Source organism: Solanum lycopersicum, chromosome 2, assembly GCF_036512215.1.
Source record: "Solanum lycopersicum chromosome 2, SLM_r2.1".
Taxonomy (NCBI): Eukaryota; Viridiplantae; Streptophyta; class Magnoliopsida; order Solanales; family Solanaceae; genus Solanum; species Solanum lycopersicum.
The window spans coordinates 58,157,349-58,180,289 of record NC_090801.1 but is presented as its reverse complement, the minus strand read 5'-3'; the positions used below and the strand labels follow the sequence as shown (position 1 = coordinate 58,180,289).

The window sequence follows — 22,941 nt, the reverse complement described above, 5'->3', positions numbered from 1 at the left end:
CTACGTTTTCTTACCAAAATACCCTCACCAGACTGTGTACATGCGCAATTTATTCCTTATTATCATGAAACTAATTTATTTATTTTTCGATATTGAATTGATAGAACGTAACATATATAGAACAAAAACTAAAATATTGTACCATTTATTTAGAACGGGAAACTATAGATTACTATTATATTCTCACAGAATTCTATATATTCCATGATTAGATTAATGGATTTTGTATGATATTTTGGTCTGCGGGCTAGTATTTTATCTTATTAATGCGCTAAAAAAAATTAGAATAATTAAATTATAATATGATGCTTCTGATTAAATTCATATATATATATATATCCTGAATTACCAGTATGTACTGGAATTTTGAAAATTTAAAAAATAGGTTATTCATTAGAATTATTATGTATTATTGATTGATTATCTATCTCAGAACCATCTCATATATAGGATTAATTCATTTTCAATATATTAAGCACATGAAAATATCTTGTAGATAGGTTAAAGGGAGATCTGAATTTAGGAACATGTTGAATTGTCGATTTTATTATTTAAATGTTCACGTTATTAGAAAGTTGATTCAATTATTAGGAGTATTTTTTTCCCCACATTTTAAGGGTACCTTCTTTTCCCCCATATTTTTCTGATAAAATTGTATTTTGTGTGAATAAAACTCACCATCAAGTGGCATCTAATTCTGATTCTATACACACACAAAAGAAATACTTTAAGGTTGAAATAACTAAATATGCTCTAGAATATTAGAGGCAATAATTTTAGACAAATAAATTTAAACAAAAAACAAGAATAATGTGTATAGAGGGGCTTCATTGGAATTTCAATATTTCTTTATTCTACAACTGTACATGTGCAGTTATTTTGTTTTCTTCCTAAATTATAAAAATCCTCTTTTGGTTTTCCGTTGGAAGTTTATTCCCCTAAACATAGTAAATAATCATAGCTATTCTCATAAATTTTTCAAAGAGATAAAATGAAAATTTATAACAATAACTATTTTTTTAAAATATGTGATTTAAAAATATTTAATAGATGCTATTTCATTGTAAGCACCGACCTTAGAGATCTAGGCTCCTCAAAGCTTCTTCAAAAGAGAATATATAGGAAAGAAATTTGAAACAATGCATATTTTGGAAGTTGGGAATAATTCCATAACACTCATGTCACTTTTGGATTGAAAACAATTCCACCACTATTCTAAGAAAAATCATGAACAAGAAAGAAGAAATATTCCCTCTGGTTTCAAATTCCTTATTCGTTTTTAGCCTTTTAAGAGTCAATTATATCAAAATTGTTCTCAACATGTTTTTAGAACAATCTCTTGTTATCTGAAAATGGAAAAATTTCCATCGTACAATAAATTATATTTTTCCGTTCTTATTTTATACAAATTTTGCAATATTTCAACTATTAAGTGTAATCACATATGTAACGCACGGATCATCTAAAAATAGAATCACCATTCATTTGTTTTTCCACGGGCTAATTAACATCTAACTTGCCCACATATCACATTTATTTCTAATACTCTATACAATTATGGACTCAAATGTATACCATTAGAACTGTGCAGCCAGACGTATGCCAACACATGACTACTTACCATGATTTTTAATCACTTCATTGATCACTAAACTATATTATTATTGGGCACTTTGACCTCAATTATTAGTCAGTTTTAGGTTTCGGAATTTGTCTTTATTTCTTATATATTAGTCTTCTCGTAGAGGTATACTTCCATATACATACTATAACATATTTAGCCAAATATAATTAACATATTCAATTATATCAGCAATAATGGAACTATATACTCTCTTATTAATAATGTATACATTCGAGGTATCTTTTCACGTAGGTGCATATGATATAATATAGTACTCCCTAGCTAATCCGGCCTTCTCTGTTCCAATATATCCTACCCTACAATAATAACAATAATAATAATAATAATTTAAAAATATATATATATATATATATATACATGTATATTATTTTTTTATATCTTTTACTCAATTTCACCACCATTTATACAGTAAATTTGCGAAATATTTGAAATTATTCTTTTCTATACAATACTCATAAACTTTGAAGAACTCAAACTTCCTTTGATATGATCAATGTATCTTTATCCAACTATTTTTTTCTATGATTATTACCAATAACCCAGTAAATTAAAACCTTTTTTTTTTACAACTAAAATATATTACTCCATAAAGAGAGTTATAATATAAAGTCACCCAAAATAAGGGAGATGCAATATAATTATTGGACGAATATGATAATAACAAGTGTATGTCGGACCTTTTATGATGGGTTGGGTGGCATGCTATCTTGTCCCTCAACTCGTGATCAACATGATTGATTAAGATATAAATCAGTGTAATACTATTTCTTAATTAAGACCAACTTTGTTTAACTAATTAAAGACAGCTTGTATATACAATCAAGGAAAGTAAAGTCAGCCTGCAAATGTTTTTTTCTTTTTTTTTAATTAATTAACCATTTACTAATTCCACGTACATAAAATATATAATTACTAAACGACAAAGAGGGAATCAATAAGATTGGCTATCGGAGGTGCTTCTCCTCCTCTTAGCTGCCGGAAAAAGATGCCATTGATCTTCATGAGCCACCACTGATCCATCAAAGTCAAGCTGATTAGCCACATCAAATAGATTACAACCGTCAGCCAAGTCGCCATGCGGGCCGGGCCCGCATGGTGGCTTGGCTTTGCGACGGCCGGCTCCTACGGGCACGTTCCGTAGGGCTCCACCGGCCGTCCAATATCTCTGACAACCTTTGCAGAAGTGTCTAGGTTGGTTAACATTGTAGTTGTTGAAGTAACAAAATTTTGTTTCCATGCTTTTACATCTAGGGCAAGGGATGATCTTGTCTGGCCTTTTTTCTTGATCATTATCATCATCATCATCAACAACAACTTTGTTTGTTGGTTGATGAGTAGCTTTGGCTTGTTTTTCTTGAATTTCTATTGTTGCACCAAACAATTTGATGCCTTGAGAGATGGGACTTTCTTGAACTTCAGCCATATTTTCTTGATGCCTTTGGTGGGGGTAGACTAGAGGCAAGTGAATGTTTGTATATGTTTTGATGTAGAGAGGAATCAACTTATAAGGCCAAAGGAGTTTGATTTGTGTGTGTATATATATAGGTAGAGATGTGTATATGTATGTGTACTTTAAAAGGGAAAAAAAGTGTAAAAGTGAGTTGTAGAGGTTGGAGGGTATTGCGGGGGGGGGGGGGGGGGGCTAGATAGGGGAGGAAAAAAGTTCATAGATGATAGAGTGGGAGAAAAGAGATCTATATGAAGAATATAAAAAGTATAGAAGAAAAAGGAGAGAGAAAAAGGGCAAGTTTTTTTTCTTTGGTAATAGAAAAAGGAGGGTTAAGTCAAGAAAGAAAAAGTTCATGGTTGAAACTTTATATTGCCAGTGTTACTACTCTGATTATAAATTTACTGTGTTGGATAAAGTTAAAAATATGTTACTTCCTCCGTTTTATTTTTTGTAGGAATATTTGATCGAACACAAACTTTAGAAAAAATATGAAGATTTTAAAATGTTTATCAAATTATCGTTTACAAAATAGTTATATTAAAATATAAATTCACTTTTCTATATTATACCTTTAAATATTTACCATATAAGAGAATATGACTTTTTCTTGAAACTGATTAAAAAGAGAAGGAGTATAATGTTAGAAAATTTAAATAAAAAGTTCCAAAAAAGAGCCATCATAATCCTGATTAAAAGCATAGAAATGAAATGGGGGATTTTAGAGGCCAGTGTAGTATGATTTCCCAAGCTTTGTGTATGATTTTTTGTCCAATGACTTTATACAACTCTTTATCTAAAAAAGGTCACTTTATGTAAAGCTGCAACTCTTTAAATGAAATGTATTTTAATCCTTTTTTAAAAAAAAATAATGGTATATTTTATGTATTTAACAAAAGTTTTATTCAAATATTTTGTATGTTATTTTTATCAAAACATTTGTTTTACAGAAATGAATATGACACGTTCAAAACCAGAACACTAACCAAGTATTTTGATTTGTTATGCATAATTTTAATTTAAAAATCTTAATATAAATAAAAATATATATAATTAAATTAAAAAATATCAAATAAAATGGATATAGGACTTCATGCCATGTGACAATATTTTCAATTTCAAAATTTAAATAAGTTTATTTTTATTATAAAATTTTTATATATCTTTTAAATGTTGTAATTAATATTATCTTTTACATAGTTTATAAATATTTAAATTTCATTTTTTAAAAAAATTAAAAAATTCTAATAAGTATTTCAATTAAAATTAAACTGTTTAACTCTTGAAAAATAAAAATATATCATGTAAATTAAGACGTAGTGAATAACGTTTGATATAAAAAAAAAACTTACTTTTAATTTTATATATAAAAAAGGTAAAATACTTCTAATTGTTTTCTCAAGTATATGAATAGGTTAGTAACGATATACGTGTGATAGATATAATTAGGGGAGCAAAAAGTGCAAAAAAGGAATAAAGTAAGGTGTAAATTTCCAGTAAAAGAATAAAAGGAAAAAGGGAGCCGCCATGAGCAACAAATAATCTTCTTTTTTTTCTTTTTATTCTTTATTCTATCATATACTATATACTAATACTATATGATATGAGGTTGGGGTGGCTAAAAAAGTTGATGCTGAACTTTTTGTCCACATCATTATTCCACGTCATCTTCTTGTGTTGAAAGTCTCCATGAACTGGGACCTACACCAGGTAGGTTGCTTATATTTTTCAAAAAAGTGGGAATTATTTTATTATAAATGATAAGGGGGTAAAATTAATTAAAAAAAGAGATAAAGCTACAAAAAAAAAAAGAGGTCTTTTCTAATGTTTAGTTTAATATCAAATCTGGATTAGCTTTTGTCTATAAAGTATTTCTTTTATTTAATCAAGATTGAGATTATACTGACACCTCATGTTCATGACATTTAATCCTTAAGGGTGAAGCTCTAATATATTTTTCCCAAATTTCTTTCGTCCAATTTATCTGTGTGGATTTTATTTTTATATAACGTTTTTCAATATTTATATCCATAATAAAATCTCTTTATATAATTTATTTATAAAATTTTATTAGATATAGTATTATGGTTATTCCATTATTTACATTAACTAAATAAAGTAAATTTGATGGTTAAAAATTTGAATAATAGTACATATTAATTAATTAGACGCACATTCGTCTAAAATTCCAATCCTTACCCTCTCCTAAGTTAAGTCCTAAGTATGATTATTTTTTTAAAAATTTAAAAATAGTTTTTTGTAGGCAGATAACTTGTGGATATCATTAATATTATGATCTACTAATAAGGCTATGCTTAAATAAGATCAAAATCGATGATAATGTTATATGGTGTCAGCAAAGTTGGATACATTTTGGTGGCGTTTGAAAGGAAAATCCTCGAAAAAGTTTTTGACCAACTTTTATCTTTTTTAAACAAATTTTAAGTTGTTTTGTTCGATAGACAAAAAAAAAAAATTCATCAACCATACTAGAACATTACAATTTGCTTACCTTAATTGGTCTAACTTCTTGATGGAATCAAAATTATCTTTTTTTCTAATCTTAATCAACCATATATATGGATTTTTTCCATATATATATATATATATATATATATGAATCCCAATGTTTGAGTACTTTCATTTCTTTTGTAGTCCCTCATCATTCATTCAACAGTCTTTTCTTCTTTAGAGCAAGGAAAGAAAAGAAGTTAATTAGACATGATTGCATATAATGTAATGCACACCACACATTCTTTATGTCTTTATAATTAGTACCAACATTTAACAATGATGATGATGTACAATACTGGAGTTACAAAATTTTGTTAAGAAGTGTTAAAACATATAAAAATAGATTCACAACAATTATTATATATTTATATGAATTTTAAATTTTAGTCTGACTAAATAATACAATTTTTTTTAAAATAAAAAATGACATTTCCTAAGCATAAGGTGGCTCCGCCACTCATTGATACTGAGTTTAAAAAAAAAAAACCTCCATGTAAACGGGTAGAATTATCTTCCTTTGAAGGTAACGACACATGTCATGATATTATTTGTACATGATTTTGTAACATATTTAGTGGTCAAAGTATAAAAGTAATGTAATCTTAAGGGAGGGGCATATAATTTAACGTCAGTAAATGATTATAATTTTTTAATTTTGGGTATGCATAAGTAAACATTTAAATTTGAAGAAAATTAAAAAAATGGACATATTAGTCCTACGTAGCACCATAAGTGGCAAATTTGTTCCTACATGGTGTCCTATATAGAATATTTGTGATTACCTGTTTAATGTTATACAAATTTATGTATCTATTTGTGCACATTTAAAATTAAATTGAGAACATACTTATTTGATAAAGTCAAATTAAAAGTCATACTTATAAATTATGTAAAAAGCCGAAACTTAAAAAGTTAAATAAAAAAAATAATAGGAAAAGTAGAAAAAAAAGTTTTGCCCCCTAAACTAACGGAAAAATCATTGACTTAACTTAAATGAAGGGGAAAAGAGAAGTCATAAAAAGAGATAAGAACTGAGAGATATTTTTGGAGAAACCAAAAAAGAGGATAATTTTATACTTTAAAGTTGGATGCTTGTTATGGTAAATAAATGCTATTCCTTTTGGCTTTTTTTTTCTTTAATCAAAGTCTTTGCTTTTCAAGCATCTATTAATATTTTTCTATTTATGACTTTTATTATGTCATCTTTTTTCAAAATCAATCAGAAATTCTAGTAAATGTGGTGTGTCTGAGTAGCTTTCAGTTCATAAAATTACTAATAAAATAAAAAAAAGTAATAAGAGTACCTTTTAAATTTTCAAGATTATAGTGTTACCTTTAATAAAGTTATATAGTCTTTTCTTTGATTAAAACAGGCTATTACTACAAAAGTAGTAGAGCTTCTTCATTTCCAACACAAAACTTTTTCTTTTTTTATTCTTTATACTTTATTTATTTATTTATTTATTTATTCGTTCATATTTCTTTTTAGTTGTTTCTATTTACTTATCAATTTTGATCAATTAAGAAAAATAAGAAATATTTTCTTATTATACCTTTATTTAAATTTTTTAAAAATTTAAAGTTTTAATTTATTATTTTTGAAATTATATTTAATAAAGAGAAAATTATAATTTTATTATATTAATTATTATTATCTTAATACGTGTGTTATTTCTAAAGTAGACAATTAAATACTAACAGAGTAAGTATAAAAATGACAAGCATTGAATGAAGTCCTTTACATGGAAAAGATGTATCCACTTTTTCTTTTTGCTTGCTTTTATAACTTATGCTTCAAAAAATTTCAAAAGTTTGTTGAATATATATGTAGAATATTCAATCTTATGGTAATTGTAATTAGTTCTTCAAATTAATTCCCACTTAGTTGCCCTTATAATAATTACCACTATAAATAGCAATATTGAAGTGATTTAAAACTTTTTTAAAAAATCAAGTTAAACGATAATATAATTATAGCGTGTTTCGTATAGTCTAACCTCATAGTGAAAATATGAGCTTTAATTATAGAAGATTTTCGCCCAAACTCTCAATAATATAATATAATAAATGATAGTCTTCCCTTAACAATCACATCGATCTTCTATCTCAATCCAAGTAGCAGAATTAAAAAATATTTATATTGAAAGGCAATCAATATTTGAGTAGGGTTCATCAGAGTGTAACTAATGATGTGTGATGATCGTTGTTATAAGTAGAATAATGCTACAGATAAATAAAAAATAAAATGAATATTAATTTTTTTAAAATTAATTATTTTTATAAATGCTATTATAAAAAATGATTATTATAAAAAGTTTTGACCATATCTAAATTTTTTGAAAATGGAAAAAAAGTTGAGCTAATAAAAAGCATATTAGGGGTGTGTTGGAAAGGCTAAATTGCATGTTGGTGCTGTTGTGGATGATAACTAAGTTGCTTAAACTAATCAAGGGAAGAAAACCCTTTCTTTATTTTATTTTATTCATATCTTCTTCTGTAATTAATATTATTTTCCTCCAATTAAAGACCAACTTGAAGACGAATTGGGAAATACATCATCACAATTAAAAAATATTATTAACATAATAATTGTTGATATTATAGAAGATAAAAGTGATATATTCTAGATACATGCATCTTTCTCAAAAGATATTGTTTTATTTTTAGGTCTAAATTAATTAATTGTTATTAGGATATTAGCTAAAACACATGGCTTTTTTGGAAAGAAATAGATAAGGTTTAATGGGGTACGATTTTTTTTATTCTATTGTTTGGTCTTTACTTGTTATGGAAACTTCTTTTCTTCTTGTTAATTTGGTACTCACTAAGGTTCATTTTAATGGGAGGCCTCTATATGATAAAAATAGATATTTTTTATTTATTTATTTATCTATTTTACTAGATTGTTACTATATCTATTCTTTTTTATTTATTTTATATCTTACTTTATGAAAGTCAATTAATTTATTTTTTAAATTAAATTAAATTTAAATAATCTAATGTTTAAAATTTTAAATATTTGTAATTTACATGAAAAATATTATAAGTTATAATTCTTCTCCAGTTAATATGATACTCTTTAAATATTACTAAAAGTTTATATTATTTGACTCTCAAGAATTAAACTGTGATGATAAAAAAAGAAAGAGAAATACTTTCTTTCTCTTTTTTTTCCCATATTGCCTTAATAACTACAGTCAAATTTAAAATTCAAAATCTAAAATGTATTTTTATTTTAAAGCTTTTCCAAAGAGTATGCCAGGTCAACGGGATAATATTATAAATGATCTGTAATAAATGTGGTACTATTTTATCTTATTTTTTTTATCAAACTAATTAACTTATTAGTATTATATTTATATAGTTATAGGGCAGTGAAGGAATTCGATGATCATAACTCCAAATGAGTGTGTTTACTTTTTAATTGAGAAGTAGTAAATGCCTATTGCAATTTGCATGTAGTAGCTCATTTAATTTAATAAGATTCTTATCGAAGTACTCGATTAGCTTATTTAATTGATTGTCCAATTATTTAACTGAATACTACTCATTCTAAAAATAATAAAAGACAAAAAATTCATAAATCAAATCAAGTTTTACAACACATTGACTGATAAGATAGTAGAAACGTTATCGATTAAATTATTTATTTATTTACTATTTTTAATCCCTTTCAGGAAAGTTGCTTTTATATATCATGAGCCTGCAAATTAAAAATTCGAAATCGATTACATAAAAGCGTAATTACTTACTAGATAAGTGATAAATTATTTATATTATTATTATTATAAGTTGTCCACCCTCGAGAATATATATTAAAAAAAAAACAGCGCAAAGAGAGGGACAGTAGTTGCAAAAGATTCTAAAGTAAAAAACAAATTAATTGAGTAGCAGAAAACAAGGAAAACACGCCTCAACAGATTTTAGAAACAAGCAAAAGAAGGTGTTTTTTTTAAGCAAAAGTTCATTTCTTGATAAGAGAAGTCAATTTTACCAAGTAATTCCACAGCTGTATATCTTGAATCTTGATTAATGATTATGAACAACTTGCTTTTAAAGATTCTATAAGTCCAATAACTCATGCATATCCTTTCACTGATTAATTTAGTATTTTCTTCGTTCACTTTTGCTTTTTCCAGTTTAGAATTTGCATCCTCTTTAAAAATAATGATGGATCATAATATCCATCTTGATTTTATCAAAAAATAATTAATTTTCACGATACAATATCTATATAGGAAAGGACGAAAATTTCAACTATCACATCACGCCTCTGATATTGTCCTCAAGTAATTGTGTACAGGTAGGTGCTCTCCTGTTTTGGTAAGAGGAACTATTAGCACAGAACATTTTTAATTCAAGTTGCCATGGTTCTCGGAGATTGACCCTAATTTTCAGTGAAGAAGTCAATCAAAACCCAAGCTATTATACATATAAAAAAAATAAACTTTTCCCCATGACACGGTCAGAAACTTTTTGAGTCGTGAACAGCCGGCTAATAAGCTACAAAATAAATTTAAGAAAATAATATATTATAATTACACAGGTAATTAATTCGATACCATAGGAAGCAATGTAATTTTATACTCGTCACTTCCCATTGTTTAGAGACATTTGTTCTACTATTTATGTTTCAACTATTACCTCAACTTCTCTACTTTGGATGTCTCGATGAATTACTTTTAGCTTGTACATTTTATTTATATATTTAGAGAAACATCTCAATTTTAATACTTTTAAGCTTCACTTTGTCCAACTGCTAATGTTTTTAGTTTCCATATCTATGGGGGGTCAGCCATGGAAGCAACTTCAGCAGGAAATCTGAACCATTCATTATTTCAAGGAACACGTAATAAATCTATCATGCCAACCCATTACGAGAATCTCACATAATATATAGTATAACAATTGTTAGGACTCTAAGAACGTGCAGTCGAAGCTGTGAAATATTACTACATAGATGTTGAAAACATTAAAAGAGAGGTGGCTTATGCATAAATTTATGCCTTGAAAATGTTGCTGGGTCATACTAGAGTTTAGAGCACAATGTTCAAAGCTACCTAAGGTGAAAAGCTAATCGAGATACAAAAAGGGACCTAAAAATACTTACAGATAACAACTAATTATTTACACACACACTCACCTAACTCCACAGGCAAAATTATACAGGCTTGGGTTTGATAGATTGATGTCATCATTCTTGAAAAATATTTCAAGTGTCACTCCAGTTATCTTCTCCATCATCACTTCCAACTGCCTGAATACAACAAGTTTAAAATAACAAGTCAATGAAAAAGGAATAAGTTGGATAGTTTCGCCGTGTTGGTAGTTTATGTTCCATTATTCTTGGAGTGACCAGGAGTGTGAGGATTCGAGGAGTAGGGGTTGTACAAGGGGAGAGAAGAATGCAGGTTATAATGTTGATACCTGACGGATTGCATTGGCTTTCTCCAATATTGCATTGACCTTGACGCTTGCTGGAGGCACTGTATTTCCAGTTGGTTTTGCTGGAGCAGTTCGTCTAAGATTGAACGACTGAATCATACAACAAAAAAGGAATGTAGATAATGAGAATTCGTCAAATGACATAAAATTGGAAAATTATTATCATCAGATGCTTCATCATCCTCAAGTATGAAGAACATACTTTCATAGTACTTCAACCCCCTACTCACATTTCAAAGAAGGGTGAAAGACAATTACCTACAGAAGGTGGGTCACATTCATGAGAAAGAAAATTAGAGGGTAGTTGTTCAAGGAAATATGGAGCTTAAAGATGCTAGTGAACCCATTGAGGTAACAGGCTAAAACTAGCTTAGCTATCCAATATCTAATTCAAAAAGAACGGCTAGCTGATTTTCCAAATCTAAAAATTCATGAAGTATTCAGAAAATTCACTCAGGCTTAAAGAAAATTAACAGATAAAAAAGGTAAACATAGCTGCACTAATCAATATCAAAACCAGACTGCAGACAAATATTCAATCACCAATAGGACAATAATGACCACTCACTTTTGCTCTAATCTGGTGTAGGAAGTCTTCCTTTTCATTGATTCCTCTGCCATTTCCAGCATGATCAGCAAATTGCTGCCCAGTTGTGTCTATTGACTGTGGCTGCTGCATGTGTAAATGTCTTTTTGTCACTTCCTACTTAACCAAGTGGGATATGAAAGCAGAAAGAGAACCTTTAAAACAAAATTTCTGTTCCTTTTGATATTTTGTAGTGGGGTTAGGAAGAATACCTTGCTTTTCAATGTAAATGCAGATTCAATAACTTGGTTTTGCTTGAATGGAGGAGGCTTAGGTTGATGGGAAATGGTCGATCCAGGCTCCTTGTGATCAAACACATGATGGTGTTCGGAGAAAAGATGTAGATCATCTTGTTCGTCATCTAAATGTGATTGCATATTCTGCCACTGCATTGAAGGAAGAGGTGGAGCAGGTGGTGTAGATTCCTTCAATGGCTCTAGAAAATCTCTTGCAGACGTAGTATTACCTACTCCATGCTTGAATGAGGAATGCTGGGTATCCAGAACCGGAAGATCAAATAAGTTATCAGACGGAGAATCCTCCAGAGAGGATTCTGCAAAAGGAATATGGTTTCTACTGCAGGTGTGCAAATCCTGATGAGTTGTTCGGCCATTCTCGAAAGATGTTGAAGTTGACTCAGTTAATGATATTCTATGCAAAGCATTGTATACTTCTTGGTCCTTTAAATTAGGGAAATTACCAGATTCCCACTGTTCAGAGTTTGACTCAGACTGATGGCTAAGATAATCATCTGATAGATCGGGAGATGATCCGGAAAATGTGTCATCATCGGAGTCTGAACCAACTTCTTGCAGAGGAATAGAAGGCTCTGGTACTAGCTGAAATGAAGGAAACATATCATTATTGCTTTCAGGAAATCTGAGCTTCAGTTTCGTAGTCTCAATGCTGTCTATTGGCTGGAATGAAATTTTCATATGTCCAAGTGGGGGTGATGAAGGAGGTGATGTGAAGGGGGACACTCTTCCTGGGAAGTCTTTGATTGTTCTACCCACACATTGTTGGTAGTCATTTATAGGCTCATTGCTTCCAGTGTTGAAAGAACTGGCTGAATCCGTCTTATCATTCCAACCAAGTGAGAGTTTCCCATGGAACCCATTTGTAAGCAATCTATTACCTAGTTCAAGAATACGTGATGAATTCTTTCCGTTCTCTTGACCAGCTAAAATAGGGGATTCTGGACTAACTGTACCGATTGTCCTAGATGTCATACCATATCCATTTGAAGAACTGTGAAGGGGCTTACCAGTGCAGTTTTGCTGGTATAAATTACTTGACTTGTCAAGTTTGACATCTAAATCTTTGGCTGAAAATCTTGATGATATGTTCTTAATAGAAAAGGCAACTCCTTGACCAGAATTTTGGCAATCAGCTTTCTCTCTTGACGTATTCTGTACATCATCTTGTTTCCCTGTATGCTTTTCACTGCTGGGAACAGGATCTTGCCTTGAAGCAATGACTTCCTCATTTTGATTAGATTCATAAACTTGACCAACACTATTTATTACACCATCTGGCGGCTTCGAGGGCTCAAGCCCGAGCAAGCCACCATTTGTCCAGAATTTGACTTTAGGAGTGGCAAGAAGTTGGGGTGGAGGTTTTTCAGAGTCGGAAGGACTACAATGGATCTTGTTGACCACTGGCAATGCTGAAGAAGGATTTCTAGGGCTAGAGGTGATATGATTGCTAACAAGTGGTTCCTCTTGTGATGCTTCCAGAAAATTGGATCTTTTACTTGAAGGGACATCTATAGAACTGTCTAGTTTTAAAGTAATTCCAGCAATCTGCGGAGACGATAAAATCTCATCAAACCCTGAAGAGATATTCTCTGGAATTTCCTTACGTTTTACTTTGTTAGAGAAGGAGAAATCTCCAGGATCAGAGTCAGCAGATACCAAGTTGGTCTTACCACCAAAACCACGGTTCTCAGGGGAATTTCTGGCTGCAGCCTCGGGTATAGGAGTAGACAAATTCCGATCAGAAAGTTCTGCACTATTTACATGGGTTCCATTCAAGGATGATTCAGTCTTCAAACTAGACTCCAGCTCCATTGCTCGTTTTCTTTGGCAATCCAAATCAGTTTCAGACTCTGACTCAATGGTGTTAAGTGCATCCATAAAACTGTCGCTTTCACTTTCAATGTCATCAAACTGGCTTTCATAAGAAATTGACCTTTGTATAATTTCAGCCTCCGGCTCAGAACTTTGCTGTTGAATATTTTCAGAAGTTGCTATATCTAATACCTGTGTATCTAGGACTAGATTTTCTTGAAGTGCCTCCAAACTCTCATCAAAATCATACTTCTGAATACTCAGGTCCAACTGTTCATTCTTAACACTGCTACTTGAGAAAGGTGAACTAAGAACCACCTGCCCTTGTGGAAAATTGTTACTCTCTTCATCAGATATGACCCAAAGCTTTTCATTGGGAGAATCATCTTCTATGGAAGCACTTGGATTCATCTGTAACGGAGAGTAAAAGATTTCTTTAGACTCTACTTCAGCAGTTCTCATCTTATCACTCAAAGCAACAGGCAATAAGTTGCGGCCAATTTGCTCCTCTGTTAAGCTGTTTCCCATATCACTGTACTCATCATCGCCTTTTCGAACAGGGGAAGCACAATCAGGCAAATTATCATGATGAATCTGGGAGGGAGAAGAAAAGGATTCTCTAGATTCTTGTTTCTCACGTCCTGTTTTATCATTCCAAGTAATAGAAGATGTGCAACGATCAGCTTGCTCTTCGGATACAATATTACCAATGTCGTCATAAACAACTTCACGTCTTTCCTCAGGAAAATCATGATTAAATGTATTGTTAAGATGAAGCTGTGAAGTTGAATCAAAGGATCCTTTAGACTCTTGCGTGTCAGGTAGCTTCATGTTCCAAGAAACAGACGTTGAAACAAGGTCAGTTAGCTCTTGTGAAAAATCTTTGTCAATATCATTGAAAGTGTGATCACTCTTTTCTTCGAGAAAAGAATAATCAAACGACTGATTGTGCTGCATTTTTATTGTAGACGAGACAGTCTCAGATTTTCCATCTTCAGGTTGAATAGAGAAACTTGTCTGTGAAACATAGTCCGTCAGACCCGACCCATGTCTCGAATCTATGTCAGATTTGAGGGTTGTATCATATGCGGAGAAACTCTGAACCCAGGAAGGACGCCTATCGAGATTTCTATAAGCAAATTGCATTCTGCAAAAATCACAAAGTTATATTTCAGAAAATTCCGATCTGTAAAAGCTACAAATATACTTCCCCCTACCCCCCTCCCTATCATACATCAATTCTCTAAAGTCACCACTTTTTCTCCATCTTTTCTGTCCGCAAGAGAAGACAAGAAATGCATACCTACTGCCATAATTGGGCATAGACGCACTACGAGAGACTTCTCCATTCCTCCTCCATGATCCTTTCTTCTGTTCAATGTTGACACATATTTGCATTAGAAAACTTCTTGAAATTACTACCAAACAGAAACAAGCTTGCAATAGCTCAAATTTTTGGTTAACATTCATATGCACTTGTTGGAAAATACCAATGGAGATAAATCCTTTTTTGAGCTTATTATAAGAAGCACTACAGAAAGTATATTCTAATATTTCAGGGCCGAAGTAACACCCCGTTAAACAAAAGACCATAGTCTATACCAGGGAATAGAACAAAATCTCAGTGCAAATAAGCTCTGATCCTTTTCAATTTTTACTTATGGAAAGATGACACATAAGAAGCCCATCCCCCTTGCATCTTATGCTCAATCTGCACATATAGTATCACCTTTCATTCCCGTTCTCTGTTAGGAGAATGGTTATGGAAAGACTTAAGATTAATGCAATTATAAACAGACAGTACTAACTTGTGCTTCTAGTAAATGCTTGATGTTCACTGTGCAAAGTTAGATGTCATCAATGTCAAGCACTGGTATGCTCATGGGTTGTGTCTCCTTCCCCGGCTTCCTCTCAACGTTCTTTTTAAAGCCAAACACCTTCAACAACTTCCAATGAGCAACCCCAAAACAAGAAAAATAAAGGAAAAAAGGACAACCCTGTATTGATATATTGGCAGTGGATTCCTAATATTTGGTATAAACTAATACAACTATTTAGTTTTGGACTCTGCTAGGTTTCTATTTATGCCCTCTCTCCCATTCGAGGATAGTAATCAATACATGAGATATAGCTTTCCACACAAAGAAAGTTCTTCAAACCCAAAAGCTAAACAGACAATGCGGAAAAGATGAAAGAAAGGACAATGTCGCGGTCCTTCCTTACCTAGGCCTTACGCATAGTGGGAGCTTAGTGCACCGAACTGCCCTATTTCTTTGTTCCAATTGACAGTGTAAGTTATATATTAGTTAATTTAGTTTATTTAGATGAAAATGCTATGTCCAAAAGAGAATATAATATGAACTACCACTTGAATATATTTCATAAATTTGTGCAAAAGATATTGTTGATATGCTTCTTTGCTCTATTAAATGTATCAACCAGTGAGGAATCGGTGTTTAGTTTTATTGAGTTATTTGCTTGAAAAGAACTTTAACAATAAAAGATCTGGTTGCAATTTTTCTTTGTTGAAAAGACAGTTCCATCATGTTATTAATTAACATACTGGTCTTTTTTTTTTAATCTGCTAAATTCATGTGATAGTTTACAATCAAAGCTAATTTCATTTTCATTTCATTCAGTTTTCAATAATTGTATCTCATTTTATGTTTCTTTATCTATGTGTATAGACTAATACAAATTTATACTCCTAAATCTATATATTTGACATAGATGATCTTCTCCCGATGAATCCAATTTCTAGCTATCCTTGCTAATTATATGGTTCTAACCTATCCCATACAGCATACTTCTGGCTCTACCTATATGCAAGGCACATTATGGAGAGGCTTTCATTGATGTGTGTGTACTTGTATTTTACTATTTAAGATGTAGTTCTTCAACTTTATAATATCCTTTGTGTCCTGTGAATAGATACGAGGATACTGCTCATAAAAATCCCAAGTCAATCTACACTAGTTAAGCTGTGGCAGGTATTTCAGAATAATTTGTGAGATACCTTAATCTTCCGACCCTTCTTTTCTTTAAGGACTTTGGCAATATATTCTTCGTCTGACCCAACAGATGCTCTCTTAAAGAAAGTTGGATCTGAATACCTTTTCAAGCAAGATCCAGGTCCTCCAGGGTCAAATCTGAAGAGACAAGTAAAAATTTTATGAGTGTAACAGTGCAATCAGGATATACAAATATAGCTATAAAGGTGAGTTCACATACTTGTCAAGCAAATGCAAGCGTGGCGGAGCATGACACTCTTCGTACGAATCCATGATAAATCTTGGCAAGTCATTGTATATAAAATGATTTTGTTCACTACGGATACGGGCATGCCAATTGGATCCTGCATACCAACTGCTTCCATAAAAAAAAAACTCGAGCAGGAAAAGAAGCCATTTGATCTGCGGAAATAGATATTCCAAATACACCGAAAGTGAAGTATTTCCTACAACCAACACTTCATTTGTGGAACTATTTGGAACATCATTTGTATCATAGATAGATATATCTGAGCGAGATAAATAAAACCAAATCACCCCCGTTCCCACTATCTTCTATCATCAGTAGAAGAAATCCAGTAATTGAGATTAAAAAGTCATACCAGCTGTATAAGCAAAGTGTAAATGACTCTGTTGCGCCAATACTGATTTCTCAAGTGGAGGAAGTGCAGCTTCAATTTTTTGCACCCGAACAACCAACTTATTGCTTCTCGAGGATGTAACCATCACTTGCTCTTGTAAGCCATGAAACACTTCCGCTGCAAATCTACAAGTACAAAACTTCTCTTAATTACTATGTTTTAAGCATTCAAAAACTCAGCAGGAAGTCCTGAATTGATATAGCTCATACAGATTATACGTTGTAGTTATAACCCATCTAAGAAATGGTAAATGCTGGGCCAGCATTGTCAAAATGTAGTTTAATGTGAGCCCCGCCCCACAAGGATATAGCTTACCGGTCAATGATGTTTTAATGAAGACCATGAGATACCAAGGTTGAAATTCTAGCAGAGGCAAAAAATTAAGGTGATTTCTTCCCATCTGCCTAAGCCTTGATAGGTAAAGTTACCTGATACATGATCCTGTATTGGTGTAAAGATGCAAGTATCTGTGAAATCGTTGAGGTGCATGCAAGCTGGTATAGAAACTCTATTATATACCATGTATAAGAAAAAGAAGAGGAGTTCAATGTGGTGAACTTCCCTTCTTATCAGAGGTTAATGGCTCTTGCCTTTTGGAGGAAGAAGTAATGAGTTGTGCTTAACTACGCATTTGATTTTTGTAGGGAAGAATTCTTTTGTTGCTTTTGGATAGTTTTCTGAGTTTTAGTTCTAATATACATATATCTGCAGATAACTTAAGTGCTCTGAATTAGCCATCAGTTATTTGGAGCTGATGTTGATATTGATATATAAGTTGCAGGGGGTATTTCAAACAGCCAATAATAATATGTTTGACCAAGCTTCTGAGAAGCCAAAAGTGTTTATATTAGAGAATAGGGGTGTTTGTATGGTAAAATTAAAAGCTTATAGTAGCAGAAGCTGGAAAAAAGTAGCTTTTTCCCAGAAACACACCTGCAGCCTTGGCCAAGTGCAAATTACTGCTCTAATATTGGCAAAAGTGCTTACCAAATTGATTAGCCAAACACAAACTGCTAATCTTCAAAATCACTTTTTCAAAAAACTACTTTTGACAACATAAAAACACTAATTAAAATAAGCAGGTTTTCGCAGCTTGGCTAAAGTCTAAACAGGTGAAGTCTCAAAAGTGTTTAACATTTTGCCTTATCCTTTAAGATCAACACAAGGTTCTAAAAAGATTGGGGGTACATACTATTATCTATTGCTCTATAGTAATTTTGGTCTTCATTTGGTGGAACGAGATATATGTAAGTTTACTCTCAGTTTAATGGCCATAGAGTAAGTTGAACGCACTATACATATACCCCACTCGTCTAAATATTTTTTCACTTCACAATTCTCTAGAGTCAATATGACAAAACCCTTTACCACAAATTTCTTTGGTAAATCTGTTTGCTATCTTCAAATCAAAAGTTTATCCTTTTCTCATTTTCCACAAAATTCAGTCAACTTAACTTAGGTAGATCCGAAGTAACCAAATTAAACACAAAAAGGAGTTACCTTCTTCTTCTTTTTTCTTATTTATAAGACATCTTTTTTCTCCTAATTCAAATGACATTTTTCCAATTGAAATAGCCAGAAGTGTTTAACATCACTAGTATAGTTTCAAAAATCCAAATCAAACAACAACTACTACACCTCATTCTCAAACAAGTTAAGAGGTGAACTATATGAATCCCGACTTCTTCATTTAAGCTCATTTTGTATCATCGTCATACTAAATAATAAAATGAAAACTAATTTCAAATATATATAATAAATAATAAAAACTATAATACTATAAGTTCTCTAACAAGTCTAAAACCTATTCTCAACTAGTAGCATGACATATATGAATCTTTACCTTTCATTGTGCCCTATCATTAGTCAAGTCTGCATTGATGCAAAGGAAAATTTAAACCACATTAACATTTTATTTCACTACTTATATATAATCTACCAATCAAACTAACATACTTGTGTCATGAAAAGTGGAGCTGAGGAACAACTTATTTTGCATGCACCAAACTAGGGAAATAATTATGAAAGATTAAAAACAACAAGAAAGAAATATGCTGATAAAAAGGAGCAAAATCAGATAATTCCTTCTCATCGAAAAAAAAGTGTAAATTAACTAAGCTATAAACTTAATTCGAAATTTAGCCAATTTCAGCTCAACTAATTTGAATTCAGCAATACATCCGTTTAGTTAGTACAAACAAAGTTCGATTTTTTTCAGAGAAATTACTTCAACTTCACCACAATATAACAAAATAGAACTCAACAAAAAAAATCAAAGATAAAACTTTTTCCGGAAAACGCTCACTGAGATTGAACTTTAAAGCTGGCAAAGAGCAAAGAATGAAAACAATGTGTTCAAAAAATTTGTGAAAAATGGAAAAACGTACTCAGCGAGATCGCCGAGCTGACGCAAGATCCCGACGAGTCCAGCGACTGCAACTCCGTCAAGCACCGCCTTTGGATCCTCTTTCTCGGCGTCTCGGTACAATTCCGGCGTTCCCAATCCGTACACATTCCTCACCGCAGTTCTCACCAACGGCATCGTTCCGTTTCACCTCTCTCTCTCTCTCTCTCTTTCTACTTTGCCTACAAGTATTCTTTAATTGAATGTGAGAGAATTAATAAATATATGAGAAATAAATGATGAAATGATGAGAGAGAAAGTAAAAGAGGGGTAGTTGAAGGAGTGGAGCAGCTTAACTACTGGGTTAGATAGAGAGAGTGATGTATAGAGAGAGAAAACTTGTATATGTAGAGAGAGAAAACGATGGGTCTATAGTTTTCAGAGTGAAAATGGTGAATTCGTCCAAAGAGAAACGACATTGCCAACTCTGCAAGCCATGCTTCCTGGGTGGGTGGTATCATTACAGGTTGAACAACAGTAGAAAGACTGTCTTGCCCTTAAAGACTAATCAAATTGCATTTTACCCTCCTTAAGTGAATTTGATATTACCCTTTGTATTTATTTTAGGGAAAATTCTATTCAAACTAAATAATACAGTCATAGTTCATTTTATTTATTATTGACCGATATTTTTTTGTCATTTACTTTATATTGAAATATATGAGATATTATTATGACAAAGGATAAGAAAAAAATTCCGAGCTTTGATTCAAATTTTTCTAGATTCATCCCCTCATGAAGAATTATCAAATCATTTGATCCTTCACTCATTTCAATATAAAGGACTAGTCAATTAAATAATAGATGGACGAAAGACCGCTCAATAAATGATATTTCGAAAAAAATTTCTTTGAATTGTTTGAAAGTTATCCAACTTGAGTTATGAGAGCGCGAACGGTTTCTTTTTCATTTTATTTATATTTGATAGGAGAATTTTATTTTTATTTGTAATAAAAAAAGTAACTGACCGGATAATACATTATCATTATATTTAGTTATAAAGTTGAACATTTGTTTAGTCAATTTTCATTAGTATGAATTTAGGAATAATGAAAAGTCACTTTTTGAATCACCGAATATTTATATTTTCTATTATTACCCCATCAGTGCAGGTCAAATGAACATCGTGTTTGATGAGTGGGTAGGTGATTTAGGTGCACCTCTCACCCGGTGGGAAGTAATATATCGGTTTCCCTCCCTTTCCTGCTAGGATTGGAAATCCTGTATATTACATATCCATACGATTGAGTCCTTGAATTTCTAAATAGACTCATTCGGTATACATATGTGTCGTATAAAAAATAATTACAGAAAAAGTATATAAATAGACCCATTTGTTATACGTATGAGCCTGGTAGAAAGTAATTCGTTTTTTTTGTAGGCAAGTTTTCAAAAGTCAAAGAAAAATTATCCAATTGATGATTCGAGAGCTCAAAAAAAGGAATTTATTTTTTCTTTTAACACATGTTTGCATAGGCTCGTGCACTGATTTACGTTCAATAATCACAAGGGCTTCATCTAAGTAGAGTGATAAATGGTTCTGCCCTCCTATTTGATTCGGGCAGTCGTCTAAAAGTGTTTACTGGGCTTCAGAGCCCATATTGCTTAATACAGGAAAGGGAAACTTACATAAATATACTATAATAAAAAAATATTTACCATTTATAGTAATTATATTTTCTTTTACTTAACCACTTTTAGTTCATTTATAATACAAGTTTAATACATATTACAAAAAATAATTTATTATTCACATATAATATAAGTTTTAATGATGAATAATACATATATCACGCATTTTAATACACTTATAATACAATGTAAAATTTTTTTACCAAACAAACATAATATGTTTCAAAAACAATTATAATTCAAATATATTAAATACATAATTAACTTTTAATACATATTACAAATTTATTACAATATTGTTTAAAAAGTGTCGCTAAAATCAATAATTATTTTTTAAAATGTATTAATTTATGTATTTTTTCCTACAGAAAATTCGCAGCAAAGAGAGCGAGTGAGGAAGTAGATAGGACGGAGATCCTAACCGAGCAGCTATAAATATAAATTTGTATATATATGTATTACCAAAAAATACAAATTAATAATCATAGCAAAATAAAATTTGTTATAAAATGTAACTATACAAACTATAGATATAACATACAAATATGATTTTTATATTTTTAATCTAAAATTTACTCATTATTTTAAGGGGTAATTACGACCCCCAATTTTAATTTGAAGGGGTAAATTGGAATTTTGCAGTATGATTATAGTACATTTTAGTGTCCGGAATTGGTGGGAAGAGCAGACGAATGACAATGTTGCCCTTTATCTTTATGTATTGTTTATTTGAATAGTGGGAAAACATTTGGGGGTTCCCATGAGCGTTTGTTTATTCCGCCGTGTATGGTAGGTCACGGCACCGCGCCATTATATTAACTATTAAATATAAAAGGGATAATGTCCGACTACCGTGCCCGAAATCTCAGAGACACAGTTATACTATACTAAGGTGATATTATCCCTGAACTTATTTTATTAATAATTTTTTACCAATAATTTTTTACCTCTTTTTAGTTTACGTGGCACTATCTTGTGGGTTCAACAATTGTTGACTTTTTTTTTGAACTAATGCCACGTAGGTTAAAAAGGGATAGGAAATAACTTATTAAATAAGTTCAGGGTAATAGGACTTAGTATAGTATAAGTGTGTCTCTGGAATTTCGGACATAGGTTGAGGGGATACTTGGTATTTTCCCTAAGAAATATACTCTACTTTTCCTTTTTTAAGTGCTATTAATTAAAAAGAAAAGGTTTTTTTTCTCTGATTCCCTATTTTATTGTGTGAAGTAATTTTTTAAATATATATCACAAATTTGTAATTTGTTATTATTTTGCATTGATAATCATATTCTCAAATATTTTTTCTTTTTCTTTATTTTTAAGTTGTTATGTATGTTATTTTAGCTGGAGTATAACTAAATTGTTCAATCTAATGACTAATTAGGCTTCGAAAATATAAATTGGCCTGTATTAGTACTTAAATTAATTGTAAAAATAATTGTTATGATAAGAATAAATAGTTATGTAGAAAAAAAAATATTTACTTTTAATATAATACACTGATAAAAAGTAAGAAAGAATACGTACTCACACAACTCTATTTC

The 22,941-nt window shown here is 31.1% G+C and overlaps 2 protein-coding genes across 8 annotated transcripts; both read right to left on the bottom strand.

Annotated features, from left to right (window-relative positions):
• Positions 1 to 2,576: 2,576 nt before the first annotated feature.
• On the bottom strand, positions 2,577 to 3,068 carry LOC104645845 (dof zinc finger protein DOF1.5). The gene has a single exon (XM_010318507.4). It carries the CDS (start codon positions 3,066 to 3,068, stop codon positions 2,577 to 2,579), a length of 492 nt encoding a protein of 163 aa, XP_010316809.1.
• A 7,412-nt stretch (positions 3,069 to 10,480) lies between these two features.
• LOC101267374 (protein SCAR3) lies at positions 10,481 to 20,195 on the bottom strand. 7 transcript variants are annotated; one of them, XM_069293626.1, is made up of 10 exons: positions 19,746 to 20,165; positions 19,202 to 19,230; positions 17,320 to 17,483; positions 16,938 to 17,061; positions 16,723 to 16,855; positions 15,010 to 15,077; positions 11,850 to 14,853; positions 11,620 to 11,721; positions 11,034 to 11,141; positions 10,481 to 10,863 (listed from the first exon to the last, which is right to left on the bottom strand). In XM_069293626.1, the coding sequence occupies exons 2-10, from the start codon at positions 19,219 to 19,221 to the stop codon at positions 10,819 to 10,821; spliced, it is 3,768 nt and encodes a 1,255-aa protein (XP_069149727.1). In that variant the 5' UTR covers positions 19,222 to 19,230; positions 19,746 to 20,165; the 3' UTR covers positions 10,481 to 10,818. The 7 variants fall into 7 exon arrangements, with proteins under 7 accessions (XP_069149727.1, XP_069149729.1, XP_010316811.1 ...); XM_069293628.1 differs by having other exon boundaries at positions 11,620 to 11,724; positions 16,938 to 17,072; positions 19,746 to 20,111; XM_010318509.4 differs by having other exon boundaries at positions 11,620 to 11,724; positions 19,746 to 20,072.
• Between the last annotated feature and the right edge of the window lie 2,746 nt (positions 20,196 to 22,941).

What these genes read in the sequence shown, in the direction of transcription:
- LOC104645845 (XM_010318507.4), bottom strand. Translation starts at nt 3,068, where the DNA reads ATGGCTGAAGTTCAAGAAAGTCCCATCTCTCAAGGCATCAAATTGTTT.
- LOC101267374 (XM_004232975.5), bottom strand. Translation starts at nt 19,900, where the DNA reads ATGCCGTTGGTGAGAACTGCGGTGAGGAATGTGTACGGATTGGGAACG. An exon ending in CGCTTGCATTTGCTTGACAA is followed by an intron (nt 16,856 to 16,937) that starts GTATGTGAACTC and finishes TTGTCTCTTCAG; the next exon opens with ATTTGACCCTGGAGGACCTG. An exon ending in CATTTACATTGAAAAGCAAG is followed by an intron (nt 11,725 to 11,849) that starts GTATTCTTCCTA and finishes TTACACATGCAG; the next exon opens with CAGCCACAGTCAATAGACAC.